Consider the following 26,229-nt stretch of genomic DNA (forward strand, 5'->3'; position numbering starts at 1 on the left):
ATTGATAGTCATAGTAGAAAAAAAAATTCACAGTAGCCAAAGAATAAAATAAAAATCATCTCTAATCTCACAACTAAGTGATAATTGCTGTTAATGTTTTGGGATGTATGTTTTCTAGACGGCTTTCTATTTTAGAAAAAGGAGAATTTGCTCTACATAAAAATCCACTCCCACCCTCCACTTTTTTTTCTAACAAAAGGAGGTGTTGCAGATAACTTTTCACATCAAATATACTTGCACACCGTCATTTATTAGAACTGCTGTGGTATGTATTCTATGCCTGATAATTTATTTAGACCCGTATTGTTGGATGCTTGTTTCTACTTTTTCCCCATAATAAATGATCAGTAAATAATTATAAAACAAGCCATATCTTTTTCCCTCAGACGTCTAGTGCTTATAATCTCTCTCTTACACTTGATCTATTGCCCTGTATTTTGTCTTGCTCTTTTGTGTATTTATATCATCCCAGCTAGACTTCGTCTTTTTCCGAAGGCAGAGATTGTGGTTTTGGTACAACAACGTGACTAGAAGAAGGAGATTGAACCCCAGGCTAGTGTGCTCTGGATGATGGTTTGAAAGAATAAATACGTCTAATTTACTGCTAACAAAAGAGTGTTTGTGCTGTAATGTTGTGTATAATTGTAGTCTTTAAAGTTCTGTCTACAACATGACTGAAAATCGGTGCATTGAATCTGCATATGGGCCAGGGCTAGCCAGTGAGATAGTTAGCAACTTAATCAGTTTATAGGATTATGAATGAATTTGAAGATTTCTTTTTATTGTTTGCAATGAAATATTTAAAAATGAGTATAACACAGGGACTTCCCTGGTGGCGGAGTGGTTAAGAATCCGCCTGCCAATGCAGGGGACACAGGTTCGAGCCCTAGTCCGGGAAGATTCCACATGCCATGGAGCAACTAAGCCCGTGCGCCGCAACTACTGAGCCTGCGCTGTAGAGCCCACGTGCCACAACTACTGAAGCCCGTGTGCCTAGAGCCCGTGCTCTGCAACAAGAGAAGCCACTGCAATGAGAAGCGAGCGCGCCACAACTAAGAATAGCCCCTGTTCACCACGACTAGAGAAAGCCCATGTGCAGCAGCGAAGACCCAACACAGCCAAAAATAAATAAATAAATTAAAAAAATGAGTATAGGACATAAAAAGGAATATTATTCAGCCTTAAAAAGGAAGGGGAAAAAAAGGAAGGGAATTCTGACACATGCTGCAACATGGATGAACCCTAAAAAAATTTTGCTAAGTGAAATAAGCCAGACACAAAAGAACAGATCATGTGTGACTCCACAGTACGAGACCCCCAGAGCAGTCAAATTCGTAGAGACAGAGAGTAGAATGGTGCTTGCTGGGGGCTGGAGAAGGGGAAATGGGGAACTGCTGTTTAATGGGTATAAAATTTCAGTGTAGGAAGATGAAAAAGTCCTAGAGATGGATGGTGATTATGGTCCCATAACAGTGTGAATGTACTTGATATCATTGAACTGTACACTTAAGATGCTTTAAATGGTAAATTTTATGTTATATATATTTTACCACAATGTAAAAAATGAATAAGGTATCAAAAATACGTTAGCTCAGGGCTTCCCTGGTGGTGCAGTGGTTGAGAGTCCGCCTGCCGATGCAGGGGACACGGGTTCGTGCCCTGGTCTGGGAAGATCCCACATGCCGCGGAGCGGCTGGGCCCGTGAGCCATGGCCACTGGGCCTGTGCGTCAGGAGCCTGTGCTCCGCAGCGGGAGAGGCCACAACAGTGAGAGGCCCGCGTACCGCAAAAAAAAAAAAAAATACATTAGCTCAGAGGACTACTGTTTTTTCTTTTTTTAAGTAAGGCTAAAACAACTACCTTTTCGATATTTTAAAAGTATCTTAAATTTTTATATTTTATTTTGGTCCGTAACAGAATCGCTTCATGGAAATTTGATAGTGGTGTTGAATCTGTGGATTCAGCCCCAGCAGTGTGCTTCTACAGGGGGTGATTCCAGATGTTATGGCACGAGCGATGTGCATTTAGAGTCCTTGTTGAGATACAGGCAGTCTTATGTTTATCCCGTTAACCTGTGTGCTCTGGTTTTCTCACAGTCTGCGTGTGAACCTGGACATGGGCAAGATCGTGTACAGCTGGGTGATTCGCCGGGATTCGAAAATCCCCGGGACCGTGGTTCGCTCCAGCACGATTCCCGAGCAGCTGGGGAGGATTTCCTACCTACTCACAGATAAGACCGGTGAGTTTCCTGCGGCCCTCGCAGGATTCAAGGTCGAGGAAGGTGCTTGGAATCTCTTTCCGGAGGTGTTAGAGATGCATGCTGCTGCACTTTTATTTTCTTCGTCTTTTATGATGACAGACTCTTTGGTGATGATGATGATAGCAGCACAGCCTTACTTCCTGCTAATTATGTACAAAAGCACCATTCTGGGTATTTATAGTCACTTACTTAATCCTCCCCCGGTGTTGTGAGTTCGGGGATGTTAAGTGACTTGGTGGTTAAGTGACTTGTCAGGAGCACATAGTGGCAGAAGCAGGCTTTGAACTCAAGACAGTCTGGCTTCAAGTCCTGACCTTGAAACCACGCCTCACAATACTGCTCCACAGTTTAACATCTGTCAAGTTACGAGGTTGTCGTAGTGGTTGAGAGCAAGTGCGGAGTGGGGAGACCTGGGTTTTAGCTTCCTCTCTACCATTCAGTGAGCATGGGATAAAAGGGAATCTATTGCAAAGGTTCGGGAAATCAGAGCAAAACTAGGTTTCAGGAAGAAGAAGAACCAGGAAGGTTCTGGCTGTGTCAGCATCAGGACCCCTGGGATGGTCTCCTGACTTGACTCATCCTCTGTTGATATGTCCGTCTGCTCAAGGTTTAGATTCCTTCAAGATAGAATCTGATTGGCCTCATATATGTCACGTGCTGCCCTCTTGGCCAGTGGAATGAGTCAGGCACCCTGATTGACGCTCCCTCTGGACCATCCCAGGGAATGAGGGTGATAATTCCCCCTGGAAACCTGGGGTTCTATTTTCAGAAGAAATTCTAGGATTCCAGGCTGACAAAATATCACAGGTGTCTCAGCCAGCAGGAGCAGTGCTGAAACCAGTCTGTGACGTATAGTAAACTCTCAAAAAAAAAAAACAAAACAAAAAGCCAAATAGCTATCATTACTGTTAATAATAATAAGAGCTCCAGGATGTAGGCAGTTACTGATTTGTCTTGTGTTTCAGGAACTCTTACCCAGAATGAGATGGTTTTCAAACGGCTCCATCTAGGCACCGTGGCCTATGGCCTCGACTCAATGGATGAAGTACAAAGCCACATTTTTAGTATTTACACCCAGGTAAATTCTTCTGTTTTGATACCCAAACAATTTTTACATTTATTAACACCTATATTGAGAAGAATTCATAATACCATATGATTCACTCATTAAAAGTGTACAGTTCGGTGTTTTTTTGTATACTCAGAGTTGTGTGACCATCACCACAGTCAATTTCATCTTCATCACCCCAAAAGGAAGCCCTGTACCCATGGACAGTCAGTCACTCCTCACTTCCCCCAGCCCCACCTTTCCTTCCAAACCCCTGGCAACCACTAATCCTTCACGTTTTGAATAGACCTGCGTTTGAGGTTTTTGCCCCGTCTTCCTCATCCCCAGGGTTAATCTACTGAAATACTAATGGACACTGGGGAAAACATAAGAAAAAATTATTTGCTAGTAACTGGTGCCAGAAAGAACTTTGAGAACCTAATGGTTGGTTTTCCTTCAGGTTTACAAACGTGCTTACTTTTTCCTTTTCCCCCGTTATGAGCCAAAACAGCATAATTAATGGGCTGCTTGTGACATAATCACGGTATAACCGATCAGCTTTAGTTCCTCATCTCTTTCCAACTCAGCAGTCTCATGGAAGAAATTATCAGAGATGATGGTCAACTTATCTGTTCCTGATTTTCCCCCTTCTTTTTTAGAGGAACGTATTACTTGTAGGTGTCCTAAGAGTCCTAAAAGATTAGACCAGTGGGTCCCCCACCTTGGCTGCTCATCAGAATTACTGGTGATGTTTTAAAAACAGAGTAAAAACAAAACAAAAGACATAAACTTGGGTCTGGTATCCTAGAGATTCTGACTCATTAAGAGGACAGGAGAGTCTGGGCTCCTGTGTTTTAAAAGAAAGATGACAAACAAATCCCTTGGTAATTCTGAGACACACCCAGGGCTAAGATGGACTGCATTAGACCAGCTATGTGTCATGACACTTGTTTGGGGGTAATAGAATAAAAAGGCCATGTTTTGCTTAAATTTGTCCAAATAGACAATGATTCCATAGTCAGAAGGCCAATTAAAAATGTATTTTTGTGTAAGACTTAGAGGTGGACTCTCTAAATGCTTTGTGATACAATTATAGTCAACATTTAATTTTCTGGAATGTTCGCTAGCCTGCACACCTGGATTTCCGGGGTATCTCCTGAAAATGGCAGGGCAGGGGATAGTGTGGAAGTGGGGGTGGATTTTAAGTGGAGAACAATTTGTTTGATCCATGTCACGTCATCACCTGCTACCAGCCACGAAGCCCTTGTCATTCATTCTTCTAGGCTCCCTGTGGGCATCGTGGCTTGTCCCCAAATGGTCCATTGTCCTTCTTCAGAGGTGGACTTTAAGACTATTAAAAAATCACAAGGACTTGGTTGGACTGAGAGGAAAAGCCACAGTCAGCCCCTGGTTCCTTTCTCTCTCTCTGACCCGTCTTCCTCTGTGAGGTGACGTGGTGTCTGTGCTGGGCTCTGTGTGTCACTCTCTAGGGGGTCCCGCTCTTATCCAGCTTCTGTCACCTTACTGAAGCTGGTGGCTCCCATGTCTGTGTCGGCCCGACCAGGAGCTTTACCCTGGAATACACCTGCATACTTGGCATCACCGCTTGTGGGTCATGAGGACGGTGCATCCACCATCCCGACATTTTTCCTGCATTCCGTACACTTGCTTCTCTAAGCTGTTCTCGTTTTAGTAAGCATCGCTCCTGTTAGCTTCGTCCAGGGATTTGGGAAGTGCCCCTGCTTCCTGCCCCGTGACCGCCTGCCTTCAGTCGTGGCCCTGCTCCCCCCAGATCACCTGTTTGGCCTTTCGTCTTCATCCCCTCTCGCTCACTAGGCAGGAACTACACTCTCCCTTGCCTGCCTGTCTGCATGACACCCCTGCAGGCTTTCCCTGTTTCCCTCCTGGGAGCACAGGATCGCCCTCGTACTGGCAGCTCCGTCGCAGGGTTTGAGGCTTCCACGTGGTCCAGCGAGGCCTGCATCCCCTGCTGCCACCTCTCCCGCTGTTCACTCTCTCCTCCCGCTCACCCCGTTACGCCACTGCCTGCAGCATTCAGGGCAAGGTGAGCAGCCTCGTTTCTGTGTCTTGGAATATTCTTCCCTCTGAACCATCGGTCCCAGTGCCTCCCGGGCCCCTCTTGAGGGGCCAGTGTGTGGATCGTTATGCTTCTCAGCACCTGGCCGAGTCCCGCCTGCCTCTCAGCCCTGTCTCAGAGGTGCCAGCTGCCGTGTAGACCTTGGGGTGCACCTTGGCGGGAGGCACACCGCTGCCCATGCTGGTGGTATTTCTTTTTTTTTTTTGCGGTACGCGGGCCTCTCACTGTTGTGGCCTCTCCCGCTGCGGAGCACAGGCTCCGGACGCGCAGGCTCAGCGGCCATGGCTCACGGGCCCAGCCGCTCTGCGGCATGTGGGATCCTCCCAGACCGGGGCACGAACCCATGTCCCCTGCATCGGCAGGTGGACTCTCAACCACTGAGCCACCAGGGAAGCCCACTGCTGGCGGTATTTTTAAGAGCTTGTGGTATTGACAGAAGCCATCCTTTCTCGGGATATTTGTTTAGTTCAGCTTTTGTAGCCCATTTTTGGTTTAGCACAGATAACACTCTGTAAAGTCTTAAAAGTTCTTACCATGAACTCCTTTTTTTTTTTTTTTTTTTTTTTTTTTTTTTTTTAATGGGTCTTTGTTGCTGCTCACGGGCTTTAGTTGTGGCGAGCCGGGGCTACTCTTTGTTGTGGTGTGTGGGTTTCTCATTGCAGTGCCCTTTCTTGCTGCAGAGCGCTGGCTCTAGGCTTGTGGGCTTCGTTAGTTGTGGCATGCGGGCTCAGTAGTTGTGGCTCGTGGGGCCTGGAGCGCAGGCTCAGTAGTTGTGGCACATCGGCTTAGTTGCTCTGCGGCACGGACGCACGAGGCCCAGGGGCCATGGCTCACGGGCCCAGCCGCTCCACAGCACGTGGGATCTTCCCAGACCAGGGCACGAACCCGTGTCCCCTGCATTGGTAGGTGGACTCCCAACCACTGCGCCACCAGGGAAGCCCGGCAGGCAGATTCTTAACCACTGTGCCACTAGGGAAGTCCTTACCGTGGACTCTTAACTCATCACCCTTCCTCAGTGGAAGCTTGTAAATTGATTTGCCCGTCCCGGCCTTGGGTTTAAAGCAGCTGAGTGTGATGGGGAAAGACCGAGGCTGGTGTGCACACTCCATCCCGAGGCCACGTGCATTCTTCTCTCGGGATATCGAAAAGCCCTGCGGTAAACACATGACTACTTTTGTGATGACAAGTACGAAGGCTCTCCTGTGGTTTTTAAACAGCTTTATTGAGGTATAACATACATACCATAAAATTCAGCCACGTTAACTGTAGCATTCAATGATTTTTTAAGGTAAACTTACAAAGTTGTGGAACCATCCCCACAATCCAGTATTAGAACCACCCCAGATGACTCTCCCGAGCCCATTGCAGCCATTCATCTGACTTCTAGAGTTTAATAATAGGATGTTATAACAGTGTCTCCTAAGGTAGAGTATTTGGAACTCCTGGCTCAGATCGCTAGGGACAGAGTCAGAATCTCTAGGAGTGGTGCGTGGACCTACAGTTTTAACGGGTGAACCAGGTGATTCCAAAGTAAAGCAGAGTTTGAGAATAGCTACTGCACATCTGAGGTTTGTCCTTATTTTTCAGAATGTCATTGTCTAAATCTGTGGACTCCAAAACAGAGTTTGCAAGGAGACCCATTGAGGTGCAGGAGAAAAAGATTAGAATGTCTATTCACATTTCATTTTCATCTTCAAAATTACAGCAAAATTTAAACTTTACTAATAGCTTTAAGATTGACCCTGGGACCCCCACTCCATATATCAGATGACCTTTTTTTTTTTTTTTTTTTTTTTTTTTTGCGGTACGCGGGCCTCTCACTGTTGTGGCCTCTCCCGCTGCGGAGCACAGGCTCCGGACGCACAGGCCCAGTGGCCATGGCTCACGGGCCCAGCCGCTCCGCGGCACGCGGGATCTTCCCGGACCGGGACACGAACCCATGTCCCCTGCATCGGCAGGCGGACTCTCAACCACTGCACCACCAGGGAAGCCCCAGATGAACTTTTATCAGGCACAGTCCTTGAGGTGTCCTGCCAAAGGAGTTGGAATTCTACGATTGTTTATTTTCAGAACATTGAAATTCACATTGTCTTTTATGAGTGTCCAGGTGACTGGTTTTAGGGATGTTATTTAACTAAAGTAATCTCAGAGGAAAGAGGGCAGGTGGCTTTACAGGGTTCCTGCAGGGAAACTCCAGATGATCCATACAAGCCCAAGTAAACCACAAAGAAATGGCCAACACATTATGAGATAAACCCATGACAGGCTGAGGAGGTGTGACGCTTTTTCCTCTGCCTTATTCATTTACTTATTGGCATCTTTAAAAAACTGAGAGAGAGGGCTTCCCTGGTGGCGCAGTGGTTGAGAGTCCGCCTGCCGATGCAGGGGACGCGGGTTCGTGCCCCGGTCCGGGAAGATCCCACATGCCGCGGAGCGGCTGGGCCCGTGATCCATGGCTGCTGAGCCTGCGCGTCCGGAGCCTGTGCTCCACAACTGGAAGGGCCACAACAGTGAGAGGCCCGCGTACCGCCAAAAAAAAAAAAAAAAACTGAGAGAGAATTCACAAACCATAACATTTACCCATTAAGTGTACAGGTCAGCGTTTTTTAGTATATTCTCAGCATTGTGCAATCGTCACTGCTATCTCATTTCAGAATGTTTTCACCAACCCAAAGAGGGACCCCCGATCTCTTAAGACTCCCACCCCTACCCCAGCCCCTGGCAACCACCCGTCTACTATTTGTGTCTGTGGTTTGCCTGTTCTGGACATTTCAGTTGAAGGGAATCAATCAATACCTTTTACACCTGGCTTATTTCACTTGGCATGGCATCCCCAAGATTGCAGCACGTGTCAGCGCTTCATGCCCCTTATGACAGATATGACAGTTTGAATCTATAATTTTAAATAATTTACATAATTATAATTTAAAATTTATAATTCTCAGTGCCCCTTACCCTGAGTATATGTTATTTTGAGGTATTAGCTAATTCTGTGAAATATGCTGTTTTCATTTTTATCATATCATTTTAGAATTTTTTTGTTGTTTCATAATGCACAATATAATATTTATACAATTTAAATATACATGTGTGGAAGGTACTTAAATTTTTTCTCAACATCTTCAAAGTATTTTGAGACGAATATTCTTTATTACCTGGAATATGTAGTCATCTATTTTATTTTACTCCCCTCAGCAAGTGGAAATATCTTTAACTTTTATTAATAAATGTATCTGAAAAAAAATGGATGAGTGTGGGAAGTGGGGGCCTCGTGGTGTCCTGTGTCAGAGAAGCCCAAGACCAAGAGCGCTCTTCTAGGCTGTTTTGTACATGTAAATTCTTATTTAAAAAAAAAAACACAGTTCCCATTATTTCACGTAGTTTGGTCTGTGAACTGTGATTTTTCACTTAACGTTTTGTCTCTGATATTGTTTTAGTATTTGTTAGAGTTGGAATCTACTGATCATTTTTTTCCTTTTCTTTTTAATGAGTATGTTGGTGAATGTATGAGTTTGTGGTTTACTTTCCTGCACAAGATATATACACACAGGATGCATTCGGTTGTCAGTGCTTGCTGTGTCCCAGATAGTGTCCCTCTTGCTTTCTGCATCCATAGGAAACAGAGAAGGTTATGTTTTCTCGAGGAAGAATTTTTTGTCTGTTGTGTTTTTCTCTGGGACACAGAGCTTACTTTGTTTTTTACTGATTTAAAAAATTCCTAATACTTTCTTAGGATACATTTTTTTTTCCTGCAGAAAAAATAAACAACATGGGTAAGTACAAATAAAAAACACTGAAATCACCTGTATTTACGTCACTCAGTGATAGCCAGTGTTAACACCTGGGTGTATAAAATGCCAAGCTATTTCTCTGCCTTTGTGTCTGTGGAGATGTGTACTTTGTTTCTCTCTCTCTCTGTTCCTTTTTTTCTTTTCAACAAGAAGGCATCATATTTTTGTAATTCTTTTGAACTAGAGTTGAGCATCAAAACTGTCAAGTTGAAAAATATGTATATATGCCTGGGCCCTCCTCTATTCTTTAAGTGTCAGGGGCCCAAGCATATATATACTTCTTAAAATCTTTACTGGTTACTCAGAGAGGCATTTCTGGTTAAGAACCACTGTTGGAATAACACTGTCCAGCTTCTTTCTTTTCACATATGTCATGATTATGATCCTTTTTAATGGTTTTATAATAGGGCCAGGACTAGGTAGGGTTAAGGAGAGTGAGGCCTGCACCCAGGGAGCAAAACTTATCGAGATGGCAAGAAAACGCCGTCATCAAGACAAATCATACTGTAATGCGGTACTTAAAAAACTCCATATTCATGCGAAAAATCCAAATCTTAAATTGACAGTATCCAATTCAGCATTCGCCCAGTTTGGCCTCACCACCCTAACCCCGGTTTTACGGTGGCAGTGGCTTCATGTCCGGTTCTCAGACTTGGCATATTGACATCCGGGCTGGATAATTTTTTGCTGTGGGGACCACCCTGTGCACTGTAGGGTGTTGAGCAGCATCCTTGCCCTCTACCATCTCGATGCCTGTAGCACACTCCCCCGGCACCTGCTCTGTCACACCCTCAGTTATCTCCAGACGCTGCCCAGTGGGGGGCAAAGTCTCCCAAGTTGAGAACCCCTGTGTAATACGTGGTTCAGTTTCAATGAATTGAAATTTGTCGCCTCTGTCGTGCGGAAAGATGTGTACTGTTAAGCGGTAAACGTTGTGTTTATGCAGTCACTTAGCGTGTAAGACAGTTGATTCACTTGGAAGTGGTAGCTCTAAGCCTGTCTCTGTGGAGGTGGGCCTTTGAGGTTAATGAGTTACCAGCTCTGAGCTCAATTTGGGGAGTGAAGGGGGCCTATTGAAACAGGAATTCCTTCTCTTCAATAGTGTATTTTTACCAGTTGCAACCCATCCATCCTATCTGGTAACATGATGAGTGTTCGTAAGGGGTGATGTTTTCATTGCATTTGGAAAGAAAATGGATATTCACGGTGACTCGGCATTTAACTTCTGTATTACTGTTTCCTGAAATACAGGCTGGAGTTCTCATTGGGAAATGTCCCTGCCATGGATTATTAATGAGAAATGGAGGCCTGTTTTTTTCACTGAATCTCCATATCTTATTTGTTGGCTGGGCTGCCCTAGGATGACCAAAACATCACAAGGTGTGAGATATCCACCGAAGGGCCCAAGTCAGAGGCCTTTGTATACGGAGATCTTGATTCTTCACCCAACTTCTGACCTCACGTGGGGCTATTTTGCCCTCCCTCCTTAAGAGGGCCAGTGGTTCCCCCCCAGGGAAAAAAGAGTTGTAACCTGTCTCTGTGGATACCACATCTGTTTTTATTTTCCCCTGGTATTTTTTAAGTAAGAAGAAATGTGTGTAGGTTAAAGGGCCTGTGGGGAGGAGGCTAGAGATAAACACTGTACAATGTGAAACTCTTCCATATGGGGAATGTGAGGATGTTTGAGGACTGGGCCTCAATACGAACACTAGCCGAGCTCCTGGTAATTACCAGTGCCTTCATGATATATGTGGATTGCCATTTGGTGTGTGGACAAGCCTTTTGTTTGCAAATTAAAAGAGAATTTCAGAATCAACGGTTATGACCCCTCTTCCCTGAAACAGTAGGAAAGTGGGATAAGTATCAGTTTAAGAGAGAGAGAAATGAACGTGGAGATAGTAAACCAGTCTGCCTGTGATGTTGGTCCAGTTCAGTCACCATCATTTTCTAGTTTGTTGTCAAATGGTTCCCTGATCTGAGAGTGAGGTCTTTGCAAAACTCTGGGCTGTTTCTCTTTTTTGCCTTGCCCTAGTGTGGTTTCACCTGGAATGCAAAACCCCAAAGCTCTGTGTTATCCCACATTTGAGATATGAGTGGAAATACTTCTGTAGACAGAATCAGATTGCTTATAAAATCCTAAGGTTTGTGGAAGATGCCCTGAACTCAGCCTTTCATTCAAATCCACTGTTACTAAAACTTGCCAGCCAGAGCAATTACTTTGTCAAAGGTCTTGTTCTTGCTCCTAATGTTAAGTAATAATTTGGTCCAGGTGCTGGGGAATGTGGGCAAAAAAAATGAAGACATGTGTCCATGGCTAGAACATAAATTATAGAGTTTAGAAAAAATGTTCTTGATTTAGTCTCTCCCGGAGAGGGAACCTTTCTGTAAATCTTCAGTCCTCGTTATAATTTTAAAGTTAAATTCTTTATGATTAAAAGCACTTGGCAAATAATGATTCATTTAAACTGTAGTTCTGATATATTACTCTAATTATTGTTACCATGCCGTGCCCTTTGGCCTGGAAGTGAAACTCGCGTCCTCTTGACACCAGAGGTTAACAGAGCAGGAAGCCAGAGCAGTGTGTGTGCCTGCATGACCAGAATAATTTAGTAATTGTCTAATTACCTGAGGAGTATAATGCCACTGCTAAAAATAGTATTAAAAAATTAAATGAAAGTCCTTTTCTTGTTTCTCATAACCCATCTGTTCTCTATTTTGGGCAACCATGTGTTCATGGGTATGAAACGTGATTCATTCTAAAAGATCGGATGGCTTCTGGTCTGTTGGATAAAATATGTTTTTAATGGAACACAGCATTCAGTAACTTCACAAACATCTCCAGCTTCCGAGACTCAGTTGTAGAGGCAGGAAGACTATTGTAGGTCTTTTGTCCTAAACTGTGACTTAAAATCTGGAACTGATGTTGGTCAATTTTGATATTTATTTCTTCTTAGAAATGGAAAAAAAGTTCATGACAAATGAGGACTTCTAACCAGTATCTTAGGAATATTGAGTTGTTTGTTTGTTCAACAAATATCTCTTGCTAGTTACTACGGCCCTTGGTACTAGAATTCAGTAGACAAGCTGTCTGTTCTCATGGTCTAACAGGAGAATTATCAGGTAAAGGATTCAGTTTTAGCCAGTGGAGACAATAACACACATGGTGATGGAGAAGCGTGGCTCCCAGTGGGGTGGGCACAGGGGGCGGCATGGATCAGGGGGCTCAGGGGAGGTGACTTTGAGGAGGAAACGTTGAATGGAGACCTGAATGATGAGGTGGAGTGAGCTAGCTCTGCAGGGATGTGGGATGCAGCGTTCTAGGAAGTGGGTCCCGTAAGTGCAAAGGCCCTGAGGCAGGAAGGAGGTTGGACAGAGAGGCTAATCAGGTGGGTCATGGGAGGGCACCTGAGTGTTTCTTATTGAACACTAACTCATAGACTGTTGGCAAGTGGTCTTAATTTTTTATTGTATTTTAAGGCAGTAGAACCCCTTTATTCAAAGCTAGGCCTTCATGGTACCCGGTGTGTAACACAGATGGGTATGGGGTTGCTTGTCCTCCACGTTTGATGGTGCTGAGCGGGTTTCTCGGGATTTCTCTACTCAGCACGTGGGGTGAAAACCACCCCCTAGCCCACTCCTCTCATTTGCGGGAAAAGGTCACACAGCTGTTCACACCCACCCGAGAATCAGGCTCAGATTTCTCAGCCTTCAGTACTCTTTTTACCATGTTGCTCAAAACCTTTTCCCCAACTTAACCCATTAGGAGGCCAAGCTGTGCTTTGAAAGGGACGGATGAGGGCTGTGTAAGCAACAGAACTGCTTCTTAGACAAGAGTTAGGGTCCCTGGCCAGTGTGGAAGGCAAAGCTTGAGTACATTTAAGTTTACTCTTGAAAATCTACCCCCAGTGGACTTGTAGGTACCATTTTGCAGTGTGTCCAGCCAGCCAGGCTTCTTTCTGGTTGTTACTGATATGCTCCCCGGACCTGCCCTTGGTTGCTTGTTACCCCCTAGAGCCCCCGTCCATACTGTTGAATTCATTTTTTAAAAAAATTTACTTATTTTTGGCTGTGTTCGGTCTTCGTTGCTGCGCGTGGGCTTTTCTCTCTAGTTGCGGCGGGCGGGGGCTACTCTTCGTTGTGGTGCGTGAGCTTCTCCTTGCGGTGGCTTCTCTTGTTGCGGAGCACGGGCTCTAGGCACGTGGGCTTTGGTAGTTGTGGCACATGGGCTTGGTTGCTCCGCGGCATGTGGGATCTTCCTGGACCTGAGATCGAACCCGTGTCCCCTGCATTGGCAGGCGGATTCTTAACCACTGAGCCACCAGGGAAGTCCCCTGTCTTCAATTTTAAACTGAGAGGAATGTCCATTTAAAACAGCAGTTCTAAACTGGGCATGATTTTGGTCTCCATGGGCAATTGGCAACATCTGAAGAGAGTTTTGTTCTCCTGTTGCAACTGGGGGTTGCGTCTGGCATCTAGTAGATGGAGGCCAGAGAAGCTGCTAGCCATCCCACTATGCACAGGACTCTCCCCCTGCCGCCAGCCCCAGCGGAGAATTATCTTCCTCAAATGTCAGCAGTGCCGAGGTCTGGACGCCCTGGTCTGAAGCAGCAGCATCACTTGAAGTGTAATGGGGCCCCCACTCGGTCAGAGGCCCCCAGCACCACCCAAAGGAAGGCACGTTCCCAGGTTCTCAGGTAGCATCACCCACATTCACCAAGCTGTCATTTTTTTCCTCTATTTATTTTGCATTTTTGTTTTTGGCTGAACGCCCGTGACCGGATCCCTGACTTGCACGCCCTCATGGCAGTGTTACTGGAGACACCCCCAGAGTGACGTGTGTTAGGGCAGCTGAAAGAGAAGCAGCGACTCCGCAGGGTCGTTCTTCTTCCCTCTCGAGGTCCTTCCGTGTCTCTGGTCATCTTCCTCGTTGGTCTCCTCTTCTCCTAGCAATCCCAGGACCCGCCCGCTCAGAAGGGCCCCGCGCTCACCACCAAGGTGCGGCGGACCATGGGCACCCGTGTGCACGAAGCCGTCAAGGCCATCGCGCTGTGCCACAACGTCACCCCCGTGTACGAGTCCAGCGGTGTCACCGACCAGGCCGAGGCGGAGAAGCAGTACGAGGACTCCTGCCGCGTGTACCAGGCGTCCAGCCCGGACGAGGTAAGCCCCGGCATGCGGGATGCCCTGCCCATTTCCCACCTGCTCCAGGTGGGGCCGCCTGTCAGGGCAGCAGGATCCGGGACGATGCTGGGCCGCTAGGGAAACAGGCTGGCAAATGCCTGCAGCCCTTGATCTTCCTCTAGAAGGAGTAGCCTTGGACTTGAGATACATCCTGAGTTAGGAAGCAGCGAGAGATCTTGTTTGTGGTTCAGACGGGCAGCGCATAAGGGGCACAGGTCCCATGAAACCACTTTCCTTTTTTAAAAAACAGCTTAATTAGGATATAATACACATACCATACAATCGCCCGTGTGACAGATACATACAGGTCAGTGGTTTTTTAAAATAGTATGTTCACGGAGTTATGCAACCATTACCACAGTCGATTTTAGAATCGATTTTTGTGACACTTTTGTCAACCCAAAAGGAAGCACTCCGTGCCTGTATTCCCGTAGACTCCCACCCTCCCTCCCTCCAGCCCCTGGCAACCACTGACCTACTTTCTATCTCTGTAGATTTGCCTATTCTGGACATTTCATACAAATGGAAAGATACACACACATTTTGCATCTCACTTCTTTCACTTAGCATGTATTTTCAAGATTCATCCGTGTGGTAGCATGTATCTATACTTCATGCCTTTTTATGGATGAACAATATTCCATTGAATGGGTAATACTGTGTTTTGTGTATCCAGTCTTTGGTTGATGAACATTCGGACCGTTGATATATTTTCTATGCATATAATATATATATATATGTCTGTATTTTCTTTGGGGGGTCTATTGTGCTATGAACACGTGTCCAGGTTTTTGCGCAGACATATGTGTTCATTTCTCTTGGTGTACGTGTAGGAGAGGGATTGCTGGGTCATGTTAAATTTATGTTTAGCCTTTTGAGAAACTGCCACACTGTTTTCTAAAGTGGCTGTACCGTTTTAAATTCCCACCTGCAAGGTATGAGGGCTCCAGTTTCTCTGCATCTTAGCCGACACTTGTCATCGTCCCTCCTTTTGATTCTCGCCGATCTAGTGAATGTGAAGTGAAATCTCATTGTGGTTTTGATTCGTGTTTCTGATACCAAAGGTTAATAACGTTGAGCATCTTTTTATATGCTTATTGGCCCCTTTATGTATCTTCCTTGGAGAAATGTCTATCCAGGCCCTCTGCCCACTTTTTTTTTTTTTTTTTTTTTTTTTTCTGCTCGTATTGTCTACCTTTCCATCCATTTTGAGAGTATTTCCTTCACCTCATGGAACATGTTTATAATAGTTCTTTGTCTTGTTTGATTTTTGGGGTTTTTTTTTTTTTTTGCGCTACGCGGGCCTCTCACTGTTGTGGCCTCTCCCGTTGCGGAGCACAGGCTCCGGACGCGCAGGCTCAGCGGCCATGGCTCACGGGCCTAGCCGCTCCGCGGCATGTGGGATCTTCCCGGACCGGGGCACGAACCCATGTCCCCTGCATCGGCAGGCGGACTCTTAACCACTGCGCCACCAGGGAAGCCCCCTCTGCCCACTTTTAATTGTGTTATGTGTCTTTTTGTTATTGAGTTGTAAGAGTTCTTTATGTATTTGAGATAAAAGCCTCCTGTCAGATTGCGGTATGCGGGCCTCTCACTGTTGTGGCCTCTCCCGTTGTGGAGCACAGGCTCCGGACGCGCAGGCTCAGCGGCCATGGCTCACGGGCCTAGCCGCTCCGCGGCATGTGGGATCTTCCCGGACCGGGGCACGAACCCGTGTCCCCTGCATCGGCAGGCGGACTCTCAACCACTGCGCCACCAGGGAGGCCCCCATTCTATCTTTTATGTTCTTGATGGTGTCCTTTGAAACGTGGAAGTTTTAAATTTTGATGAAGTCTAGTAAGCCAGATATTTTTGTATCTAAGCATCAACTCTTGCTAAAGCTGAAAGGATTCATGTAATTCTGTGTTCAAGAGCATAGGACCTGGTAATACAGTTGCCTGTGTAGTGTTTTCTGTAAGAAGCCCCTAACTGCTTTTTCTCTTAGGGTGCCATATGATAGGAACGCCTTTTGTGTAGGTGTAGGCAGAGAACTCCCTCGCCCAGCATGAAAATGGTATCATGTCCTTTGCTCCCTGACTTGAGTGTAGTTAAGACAGAGTCCATGTTTTACTAGTCTGTTAACATTTTGGTTTTTTTTTTTATTTTCCAGTCTTCCTTCCTTTCTTTTTTCTTTCCTTAAAAAAAACTTTTATTCTGATTATGGAAGCAATTTTTTGTAGTGTGGAAAATTTGGAAATTTCAGAAGAATATAAAGAAGGAAATGGGTTATTTGCAACTTCACTCATAAAAGATAACAATAGGTAACTTCCCTTGAGTATTTGGTACACGTCAGGTCCCATTTGACGTACTCTGTATTATTCATTAAATCTTCATCCCAGCAACTAAGAGGTACTATGATTATCCCCATTTTCAGAAGAGAAAGGTCAAGGACAGAGAGATTAAATACTTGGCCTGAAGTTCCTAGTTTTTTGTTTTTTTTTTTTTAAGAGTTCAAAGTATAGTGGCTTTTCTTTTCTCTTATTATTTTTTAATTGAAGTATAGTTGATTTACAATATTATATGAGTTTCAGGAGTACAAAGTGATTGATATTTTTAGAGATTATACTCCATATAAAGTTATTATAAAATATTGGCTATATTCCCTGTGCTGTACATTACATTTTTATATCTTCCCTGGATTTTTTTTTTTAGACTTTTTAATTTTGAAGTACTTTCAGATTTTTGGAAAAGTTGTAAAATTAACACAAAGAAGTCCCCTTTACCCAAACTTTACTCAGATTCTTCAAATGTGAACACTTCTCTGCTTTTGCTTCATCTTCACCTTTGAAGAGTAAAAGCTTCAGGCATGATCCCCTTTTATTCCTAAATATTTCCTAAAAATCTCCCTACAAAACAAGGTCATTTATCAGAATCAGGAAATTAATGTTGATACAGTCTGTTATCTGACTTGCAGATCTTATTAAAATTGCATCAACTGTCCCACTCACTTTTTTTTTTTTTTTTACAAAAAAAGAAAAAAATATTTTCCCCAGATCAGTAACCAGTCCAGGAGTACACACCACGTTCAGTTGTACCGCCTCTGGTGTCCCTTTTATTTTTATTTTTTAAATTTAATTTTTCTTTTTGGCCAAGCCGTGCAGCATGTGGGATCTTAGTTCCCCAACCAGGGGTCGAACCTACGTCCCCCTGCAGTGGAAGCTCGGAGTCATAACCACTGGACCATCTGGTGTTTCTATGAACCTGGCACAGTTCCTCAGCTTTCCTTGACCGTCACAGCCTCGACTCTGTTGAAGAATACAGGTTATCTGTTTTGTAGAATGTCCCTCAGTTTGTATTTGACATTTTCTTATGATGTTGACTCAGGTTATGCATTTCTGGCACTGTCCTCGGTGCAGGGTATCCGGAGACGCGTGATGTTGGCGTGTCTAGGTCTCGGAGATGTTAACTTAGGTTTCTTGGCTAAGGTGGTGTCTCCCAGGTTTCCTCCTGGTAAAGTTGCCATTTTCTGTGGCTGACTTACGTTACAACACCAGTCCCCTAAGTGACAGGGTCAGGGCTTTAACCCAGGGAGTTTGTTTTCAGAGCCCAAACTCTTAATCCTTTTACTAAACCATTTTTCAGAAACCACTAAATATTAATTTTTATTAATTTGATATATAGCCCCTCCACTAGGTTTTCGTGTATTTTTTCGTAAAAAAATGAGCATTTTAATATAGTTATGGGTTTTGCCTATATTTGTTCTTTTTTCACTAATATTTTATCATACCTGTTTCTCCATTTTCTTGAACATTACACAGTTTTTCAGATTCACTGCCTACGGTATGGACCCTAATGTCTTCAACTGTTCTCATATTATTGGAATTTAGGTTATTTCTATGTTTGAGCAACAGTGTTTATAAACATTTGCAGTGAGTATCCTTACACTTGCTATTTCTAGAAATGGTGTGACGGGGTTCATTAATTCACCAGGTATTTTTGAGTGCCTCCCGTGGGCCAGGCACTGTGGAGTCTACGTTAAACAAGGCAGCAGCTCACACCCCTTGGGGCGGCAGGAGTGAGACAGTTGCCTGAGCGGGTTCCATATCCCCACTGTGTGTCTGTGACATGGAACCCACAGGAGGGTGTTGTGAGGCCCTTAGTATGTGGTCAGTAAATCCTGTGGGTCAAACTGAATGAGTATGTTTAAGGCTCATGACGTAAATTACCAGAGTGCTTCCCGGGATTTTCTTTTTTAACCATTTTACTCTTCCACCAATGTTGCAAGGATTCCCAGTCATGATGATGATGATTTTTGTTCATTTTAAGAAGGAGGGACGGGCTTCTTTGGTATGTGAAGTGTTTTGGAGGTCTGGACTCATCTGAGAATATCCGTGAACCAGTGGTTGACGTGATGTGCGGGCAGAGGTGGGGGGAGGGTGGCACAGTAAGAATCTTTTCCAAAGGTCAGAAATGGCAGGACACTTGGGTGTGTCTTTCCCTGCCCAGTCTCTTCTTCCTCCTTTTCTGGGGCAATGGAATGTGTCCCCTGGGAGACAACTCCTCATCTGCTTGGTGTTTGTGGAAGAGCTCAAGCTGTGAAGCCCAGTTCCTCTGTTGACCATTGATATTTGAACCAGGCTTTTTAGGGGTGAAAAATCTGGTAACCCTTGGCCAAATCCTGAGATGGGAATTGTGTGCAGAGAGAAGGGGGAGGTGGGGGATAGGTATGGGTGAGCCTACTGAGACTTGTGCCCTGGGACCAGAAGCTTGTCGTATTTGTCACCGTGTCTTAACCAGGGTTAGTCTGCTTGATCTTGCCTTTCCGTTTCGGAATGGGAGGGTGATACCATTGAATGGTCCCTGTGAGAAAGGACCAGATTCTTGGTAGTTACGGCCTGGGGACCAGTAGCTTGTGGGTATTTCATAGAATTTAAATTAAATGTTGGTGATCCCATCAGCACTTGTGCCTCTGGGCTCCGATTGGCTATTGACATGCATATGTGACGGTCTTTAATGCCTGTCCCACACCCCTGGTTCCCACTGAACTTTGATATATTTGTTTTAGGGCAGTGCAAAGATTTTTCCATGAAGGTAAATCTTCCATGGAATGCTTTGTGCTTTTCAGCTCCTTTTTGTTAAAGAGAAGAGCCCTTTATCTCTGCTGTCCATTAATTGCCTTTGGATTCAGATTTGTTTTGTTTTTCTAAGATTCTGAATAGCAGTTTGCTCTTTTTCAAAAAAAGGTATTTTCTTTTGGTCTTTGGTGTCTTCACAGAGGTCAGTGTTACTTTCTTGGTTTCCTTTTCCCCACAACTTTATTTATTTTTTTTATTACACAGTCATTTCATGTTTATGATAGAATATATGAAAATGTAGAGAAGAAAAAAAAGTAAACCATAGTCCTACTAACTGAAGGTATAACCACTGTTAATATTTTACTCACCAGCCTTTTAAACTACTTCAAAAGATGCGTACCTCAAAATATAAATCTGTTTATGTAAATATACCGTCTGACAGAAAATAGGTTAAATCTAGTTCCAGTGAAATCTTTCAGAAAGCTGTACTGTTTCCAGATCCCTGTGGGATTCCACGTAGGAGTGGCTGGGTCTAGAATCCTACCTTTGAAATTCTATATCAATAAAACCTGGCTGGTGCGGGCAAGGTCAGTTGATGGAATACATACAGAAGCCAGTGTCCTCTTTACTTTGGAGCTCCTGGAGTAATTTCTACCAGTTGGCCTAGGATTCATTTCCTGTAACAGAAAGCAGGATTTCCTAAATTTGTTTCCTGTGTACATTCCGCCTGGGAAGCCTTGAAGTGTCTGTATTCAGCTATTGATTACGGCCTGGGGGGCACTGCCCTCACCCCCACCCCCACCCCCACCGCCAACCCCCAGCCTGTACAGTAAACTCCCAGGGGAAATGAGACAGATGTAATCTGGCCAGAGAGAAGTGGTCCTAAGATCCTCGGGCGAGCAGGCTTCAGCCCTGACAGCATCCCATCGTTTGCAGGATATTTGGCAGTGTTGGAGGTGGGGTGCAGTGGAGGGGGGGGTCACTGTGATACAACTCTTAACGTGTCCTTCTTGGCGTGAGTGGTCAAGGAAGTGCTCTCCTCCGAGCAGATAGAATCCACCCTGGGACTCGTTCATTTGTCTAAAGAAGTTGATAAACATAACCTGTAATTTTCACTAGGTAGTGATAACCACTGTTTACGTTCGGGTGTAGAGTTACCCAGATTTTTCCTAAATGTGGGCATATATGTAGAATTACAGTTGTATGTTTCTCTGGTACAGAATCACACTATAGTACGAGGAGGGAAGGAGGGTGAAGTGGGTTAAGTCATATCCTTGAGAAAGCCAGATGGTTTTCATGGTCCTGTAGGGTTTATGTGTACGTGCGTGTGTGTGCGCGTGCATGTGGGCACGTGTACATATGTGCACGAGTGTGGGTGTGAACACGTGCACGTGATGTGTGCACGGCTGCTGTTAGAGCGTGTGTGGCGTGTGGATGTGCATGGGTGTGTGTGCGTGTGTGTGAGTGTAAATGAAAGTGGCCTGCTGTATGTGGCTGTGCCTTGAGTAACTCAGTGATTTCAGAACCCTTAGTTACAAGTTCTGGGTAATGTGTAGGATGTTCTGTGTGGCCACCCCTGCTCAGGGCGCAGTGCGAGAAGTCTATCTCCATCTTCCCCTGAGGCACCCCGCCCCCTCCTTTCTCACAGTCTCTACACAGGGCCCCTCCCCTGACCTCTGCCTCCGAGCCGCCCACTGTTCTCAATATCTGAGTACCTTTGCAGAGATAATTCTTTGCATACATTAGAATTTTCCTCACCCTTTAATTATTAACCTATTTAAAAAATTTAAGAGCACAATTGTAAATTATAGATAAAGTTTTGCACCTTGCTTTGCGTTACTCATCCTTCTAAAGCATGTCCGTGTGTGTGGTGTCGCTGTGTGGGACGTCAGCTGAGTTTTGCTAAAATGTTGGGTTGCTGTCATCTCGCAATGGCATTTCAAGACCTTCATTTCCACTAATTTTTCTGAAAGATGGGGGCATCGCACTACCCCTCCTTACCCCGCAGTGCAGCTGCGGGTCGTGTGTCACTGCCAGGGCGGACTTGATTAGCGGTGTGATTTTAAGCTGCACTCAGCCTCCTCGTAGGTAGAGAGGGGCTGATAACATCACGCGGAGCTCATGACCCTTAGAGAAGTGAGGGAGCAGTGAGGGGAGCGGTGATGCTGCCAGTGGTAAGAAGGGGTCACCTGTTGCTTATCTGCTCTGTTCCAGGCACCGCGTTACGGGCATCCCTTACCACCCGGAATTACTGTGATCGTGCTGTTTGCAAATGAGGTATAGCTTGGCTAAGGAATATTCCCAAGGTCACACGGCTGGCGAGGTTAAAACCCGCAGCCCATGTCCAGAGGTGGGGCTCGTAACCCCACAGGACCACGGCCCTACCCATGGCATGATGGCTTGAAGGTGCTTTGTCAACTCACAAGTGCTGTAGACAGTGAAGCACTCGCGTTTGGGGAGCTCAGGGCGGATCCTGGGTGAAGTTCCAGAGTGCCCAATTATTTTTACCTACTCCGGTCCCCTTGGGACACGTGCACTGAGCCAGTGTTGTGTCTGGGATCTCCAAAACTCAGTGGCACCTTTTGTGTGTGTCCCTTCCCTCTTTTCTCATCTTATAAGCTTCCAGGCTTGGTGATAATAACCGTCTTCTGCCAGACCCCAGAAGCCTACCTTCTGAGCATCTTGCCTTCACCGTCCGTCTCTTCAGGATCCAGCCCTTAGAAGGGAAAACCAAAAAGGATGTGTTTCTGCGCTAGTCCACAGTAACCTTGAAATGGCCCCCTTGCAAGTGGCCGTGAGAGTTGGGCGAAGAGCGAGTGGGTCTCTCCTCCAGACGTGAGTCTGTAGATGGAGAGCATTCCTGCATCCATTAGAATGTCAGAAGCTGGGAGTAATGCAGACAGGGGAGATATAAGAAAAAGGGGTATAGTGAAGGTACAGCTAATCTAGAAGCAGATTTTATTTTTAGTCTCCCCCCCCCCCCGCCCCGCACTAATTATAAGAGTAACATTAGCTTGTTATAGAAAAAGAAAAAAAATGACAGGAAAGAAAAGCCAAAAATGTTTGGTGTTTTTCCTGCCTATTTCTCTTCTGTATATATACGATATATGTTCGATGACCTTGATTTGTTCCCTTGCATTATCCCTTTCCGGTAACTATCTATAGTAAGAATATTCTTAGTGGCTGCTCTATATTCTGCTGCTTAGATACACCACAGATTATTTTCTCTGTCTCCCAAGCGTAACATTTAGGTTGTCCCCCACTTGTGGCTGTCGTAAATAATGTCATGATGGAGAGCCTCGCTCATTCAGTCTCTCTGTACATCTCTCAGCATGCATGAAAGGTCTCAGTTGTCTCATTTTGCATTTTCTTAACGCTGTTGTAAAGAGTGAGGATAAAAACCATTGGGGAAAGGTAAGCCTGTGGCCTTGAGGTGGGGCTGGCAATCTCCCGTCCCTTTGCAGCCTTGGGGTTTCTTTTTCCTCCATAACCACATCCCTGTCAGTCCCCTGAATGCCTCCTCGTGTCTGAGCCTCAGCTCCAGGCTTCAGACAATGCCAGCATTCAGATGTGTGCACGATGGAGTGTGGAGTGTTGACCCAGAGAGATTTAGGAGGCTGGTGGGGCTCTACCATCACGTTGCCAGGGCCTTGGACCTGAGGGTGAGGTCAAAGAACAGCGGTCGGGAACTTAAGGAAAAAATCCTCCATCAATGTTATGTATTAACCACTGGGGTAGAATTTTGAAAGAAGATTTTGGTTGCTCAGAAGATAGGGGTCCTGTGTCAGGCAGGACTGTGGGATTTTGGGGGCACTGTAGAAAACTGTCAAATGAGCCTTCCTTGGTATTAGCTCATCTGTGGCCATACATGCAAAAGTCCTGTCCCGTATCACATTAGTATTGGTCCAGAATGGACTTAAGTAAATAGTCGTTTCTAAGTGGCTAAACTTCTATGGAGATGATGCCATTCTTCCTTTTCAAATACTTGTTTTTAGCAGAGTTAAGTCCCAAGAGGCTGAATTTCAAGTATAGGATCAGGAAATTCGGATCAGGGAGTGGCTTTTTATTCTACCACCTTGTCCACTGATGCTTAAAAGTAGCAGGCTGGGGCTTCCCTGGTGGCGCAGTGGTTGAGAGTCCACCTGCCGATGCAGGGGACGCGGGTTCGTGCCCTGGTCCGGGAAGATCCCACATACCGCGGAGCGGCTGGGCCCGTGAGCCATGGCCGCTGAGCCTGCGCATCTGGAGCCTGTGCTCCGCAGCGGGAGAGGCCACACCGGTGAAAGGCCTGCGTACCGCAAAAAAAAAAAAAAAAAAAAAAAATGTAGCAGGCTGTTTTTTGTTTGCTCCATGCTGTGTTTAAAAGAAAAGCAGCAATATTTAAAAATCACTCAGTGTTCTATAAAAATCAGCTTCTCCTGAGAAAGATCAGATCTGGAAAGACTGGGCCCAGTTTCCACCTGGCAGCCGTTAGCCCCCTCCCCCAAGCCCTGTCCCTAGGTGGCCGGCCCTGCCCCGGTCCGCTGCCTGCCCTGCTCCTGTTGGCGTTCAAACCTGCAAACCACCATGTGGCACATTTTGGAGCCTATTTCTTAATAAAGTAAAGAATACCTAGGTCTGTGGGTATTTATAAGCTTGAAAGGCCTGGCTTCAGGCAGACTGGCCGTTCTTTGTAAGCCTGGGTGTTTATCTGATTGAATGCCCCCAAAGCACCGTTTTAATCAGATGGCAGATTCATGCATGTTCTTGTATTTCATATGCATCCTGCTTTTGACAGGAATTCAAGGCTCTTTAGCCTGTCTGGCATAATTCCCAAGCACACGTTCCCAGGTACAAAGGGAAGATTATTAAAGCTTGTCACAGGTGGTTCATTGCTGACCAACAAATGATGAAAAAGCCCTTTCATGGACAGCTCTGACAAGAATTCTTCAGATGGGCTTTTTTTTTTTTGGAGGCGGAAGGGTGGAGTAGGAGGCTCTTTTTTTAATTTCCTGACCCAAACCAGACGCACAGCTGACTCGTGGAGCCCAGATCCCCCGCTCCGGCCCTTTCTTGGTTTCTAGCATTTGCTTTTGCCTCTCATTTATTTGTTCATTCATTTACCTTTTACGAGGTTTCTTTTTCTGCTGCTCTTCTGACCTCCGGGTAGTCTGACCCGACGCCCCCTGAGACCCCAGCTCTGGCTGTTAAGGACAGCGAGGCTCAAGACCCTGAGATTGGGGACTTCCCTGGCGGTCCAGTGGTTAAGACTCCACGCTTCCACTACAGGGGGGTGCGGGTTTGATCCCTGGTCAGGGAACTAAGATCCCACCTGCGGTGTAGTGCGGCTGTAAGAGAAAAAAAAAAAAAGACCCTGAAATCCTTTCTGATTTGGCAATACAGGATGATTCCTTTGAATTGAAGCTCAGACCCTCTAGCAGAAGTAGCCTCATTTACATCATCTTGTTTCAGGAAGGGATGGAGTCGTCCCACCTGACCGCTGAAATGTTTGTCCCCACTGCTGTTGAGAAGGGTTAGTGAGCTCCCCAGTTCTAAACTGCTCTCTTCTCAGTAGGACCTGGGGGATTTTATATGTTGTGGTAGAAAGCAGCTTTAAATTAAAGCTGACTCAATGTTAAAGTTGGAATAAGGGAGTGTAAGGTGAGAAAGAAAGGCTCCCCTGCAGGGCTCATATCCTGTTGGAATCAGCCCCCAAGGGGACTTATGAGGTTTTGATTAGGACCTTGGACCCAAGGGGTGGGAGATGGGAGGTGGGGCAACCAGCACAGTCAAAGTAGGTTCCTTAACTCCCTCGAGGGGTTTGCTGTAGAAGAAAGCATGGTTAGAAGATGTTTCCATTCAGCTGTAATTCATGCTTCCCCGGGAACACTTGTCGCTGTGTTCATGGTTCAACTTCCCCTCCAACACAGTCCTGTGGGGTCCGCGGCAGGGGGACCCAGGCTGGCCAAGGCCAGAACTGCCTCTACGGCCCTGAAAGCCACTTCCCGTTCTGGAGTTTCAGATCCTTTCTTGATTGAAGTTAAGAACAGGCTTTGGGGGAATTAGTGTATCTCCTTGAAGCCCAGTATTACAGACTCTTCACATCTTTTCAGAGCAATTAAATACGTTTTTAAGGGGTGAAACAACAGCTGTTTAAAAGCAAGGATGAAAAAATCTTTTCCCTGGCGGTCGTGTTGGAAAGCATCCGAAGAAGAATTTCCTTTTTCTTTGTTACTAAACTGGTATGTAGAGGAGGATGTAAATTTAGTCAAGCTACGTATTTGTAATAATCTCGTATTGTGTTGGGATATTTATTTACTTAATTAAAATTAAAAATATTAAAAATAAAAGATGGGGCTTCCCTGGTGGCGCAGTGGTTGAGAGTTCGCCTGCCGATGCAGGGGACACGGGTTCGTGCCCCAGTCCAGGAAGATCCCACATGCCGCGGAGCGGCTGGGCCTGTGAGCCATGGCCGCTGAGCCTGCGTGTCCGGAGCCTGTGCTCCGCAACGGGAGAGGCCACAACAGTGAGAGGCCCATGTACCGCAAAATAAATAAATAACTAAATAAAAGAAGTGTGTGTACACACTAAAATATTTCAGTAGTATATAGAGAGAAGAGTGAAGTAATTTCTCTTCATGTGTATCATCCTATAAGCGTTTTACTGCATGTACCCAAAGTTTTTAATATTTATATGGATGGGATTTTAAAATTTATATCAGTGTTTACTGATTTGTTCATTTTAAACTTGGAAAGAAGATTGTTAGCAGATAGGACAGGCCATATTGAAATTCAGAGTGATTAGATGAAACAACTATAT

General features: G+C 45.4%; 1 protein-coding gene across 1 annotated transcript in view; it reads left to right on the forward strand.

Annotated features, from left to right (window-relative positions):
* ATP9A (ATPase phospholipid transporting 9A) overlaps positions 1-26,229 on the forward strand; it is a 126,153-nt gene that overhangs the window by 62,766 nt on the left and 37,158 nt on the right. Inside the window, exons 12-14 of the mRNA XM_024750188.1 lie at positions 2,096-2,238; positions 3,225-3,337; positions 14,144-14,356. Of these exons, the coding sequence (XP_024605956.1) occupies positions 2,096-2,238; positions 3,225-3,337; positions 14,144-14,356 (469 nt within the window). The remainder of the gene's footprint in view (positions 1-2,095; positions 2,239-3,224; positions 3,338-14,143; positions 14,357-26,229) is intronic.

The sequence above is a fragment of the Neophocaena asiaeorientalis genome, unplaced genomic scaffold (genome assembly GCF_003031525.2).
Source record: "Neophocaena asiaeorientalis asiaeorientalis breed wild unplaced genomic scaffold, Neophocaena_asiaeorientalis_V1.1 scaffold606, whole genome shotgun sequence".
Lineage (NCBI taxonomy): Eukaryota > Metazoa > Chordata > Mammalia > Artiodactyla > Phocoenidae > Neophocaena > Neophocaena asiaeorientalis.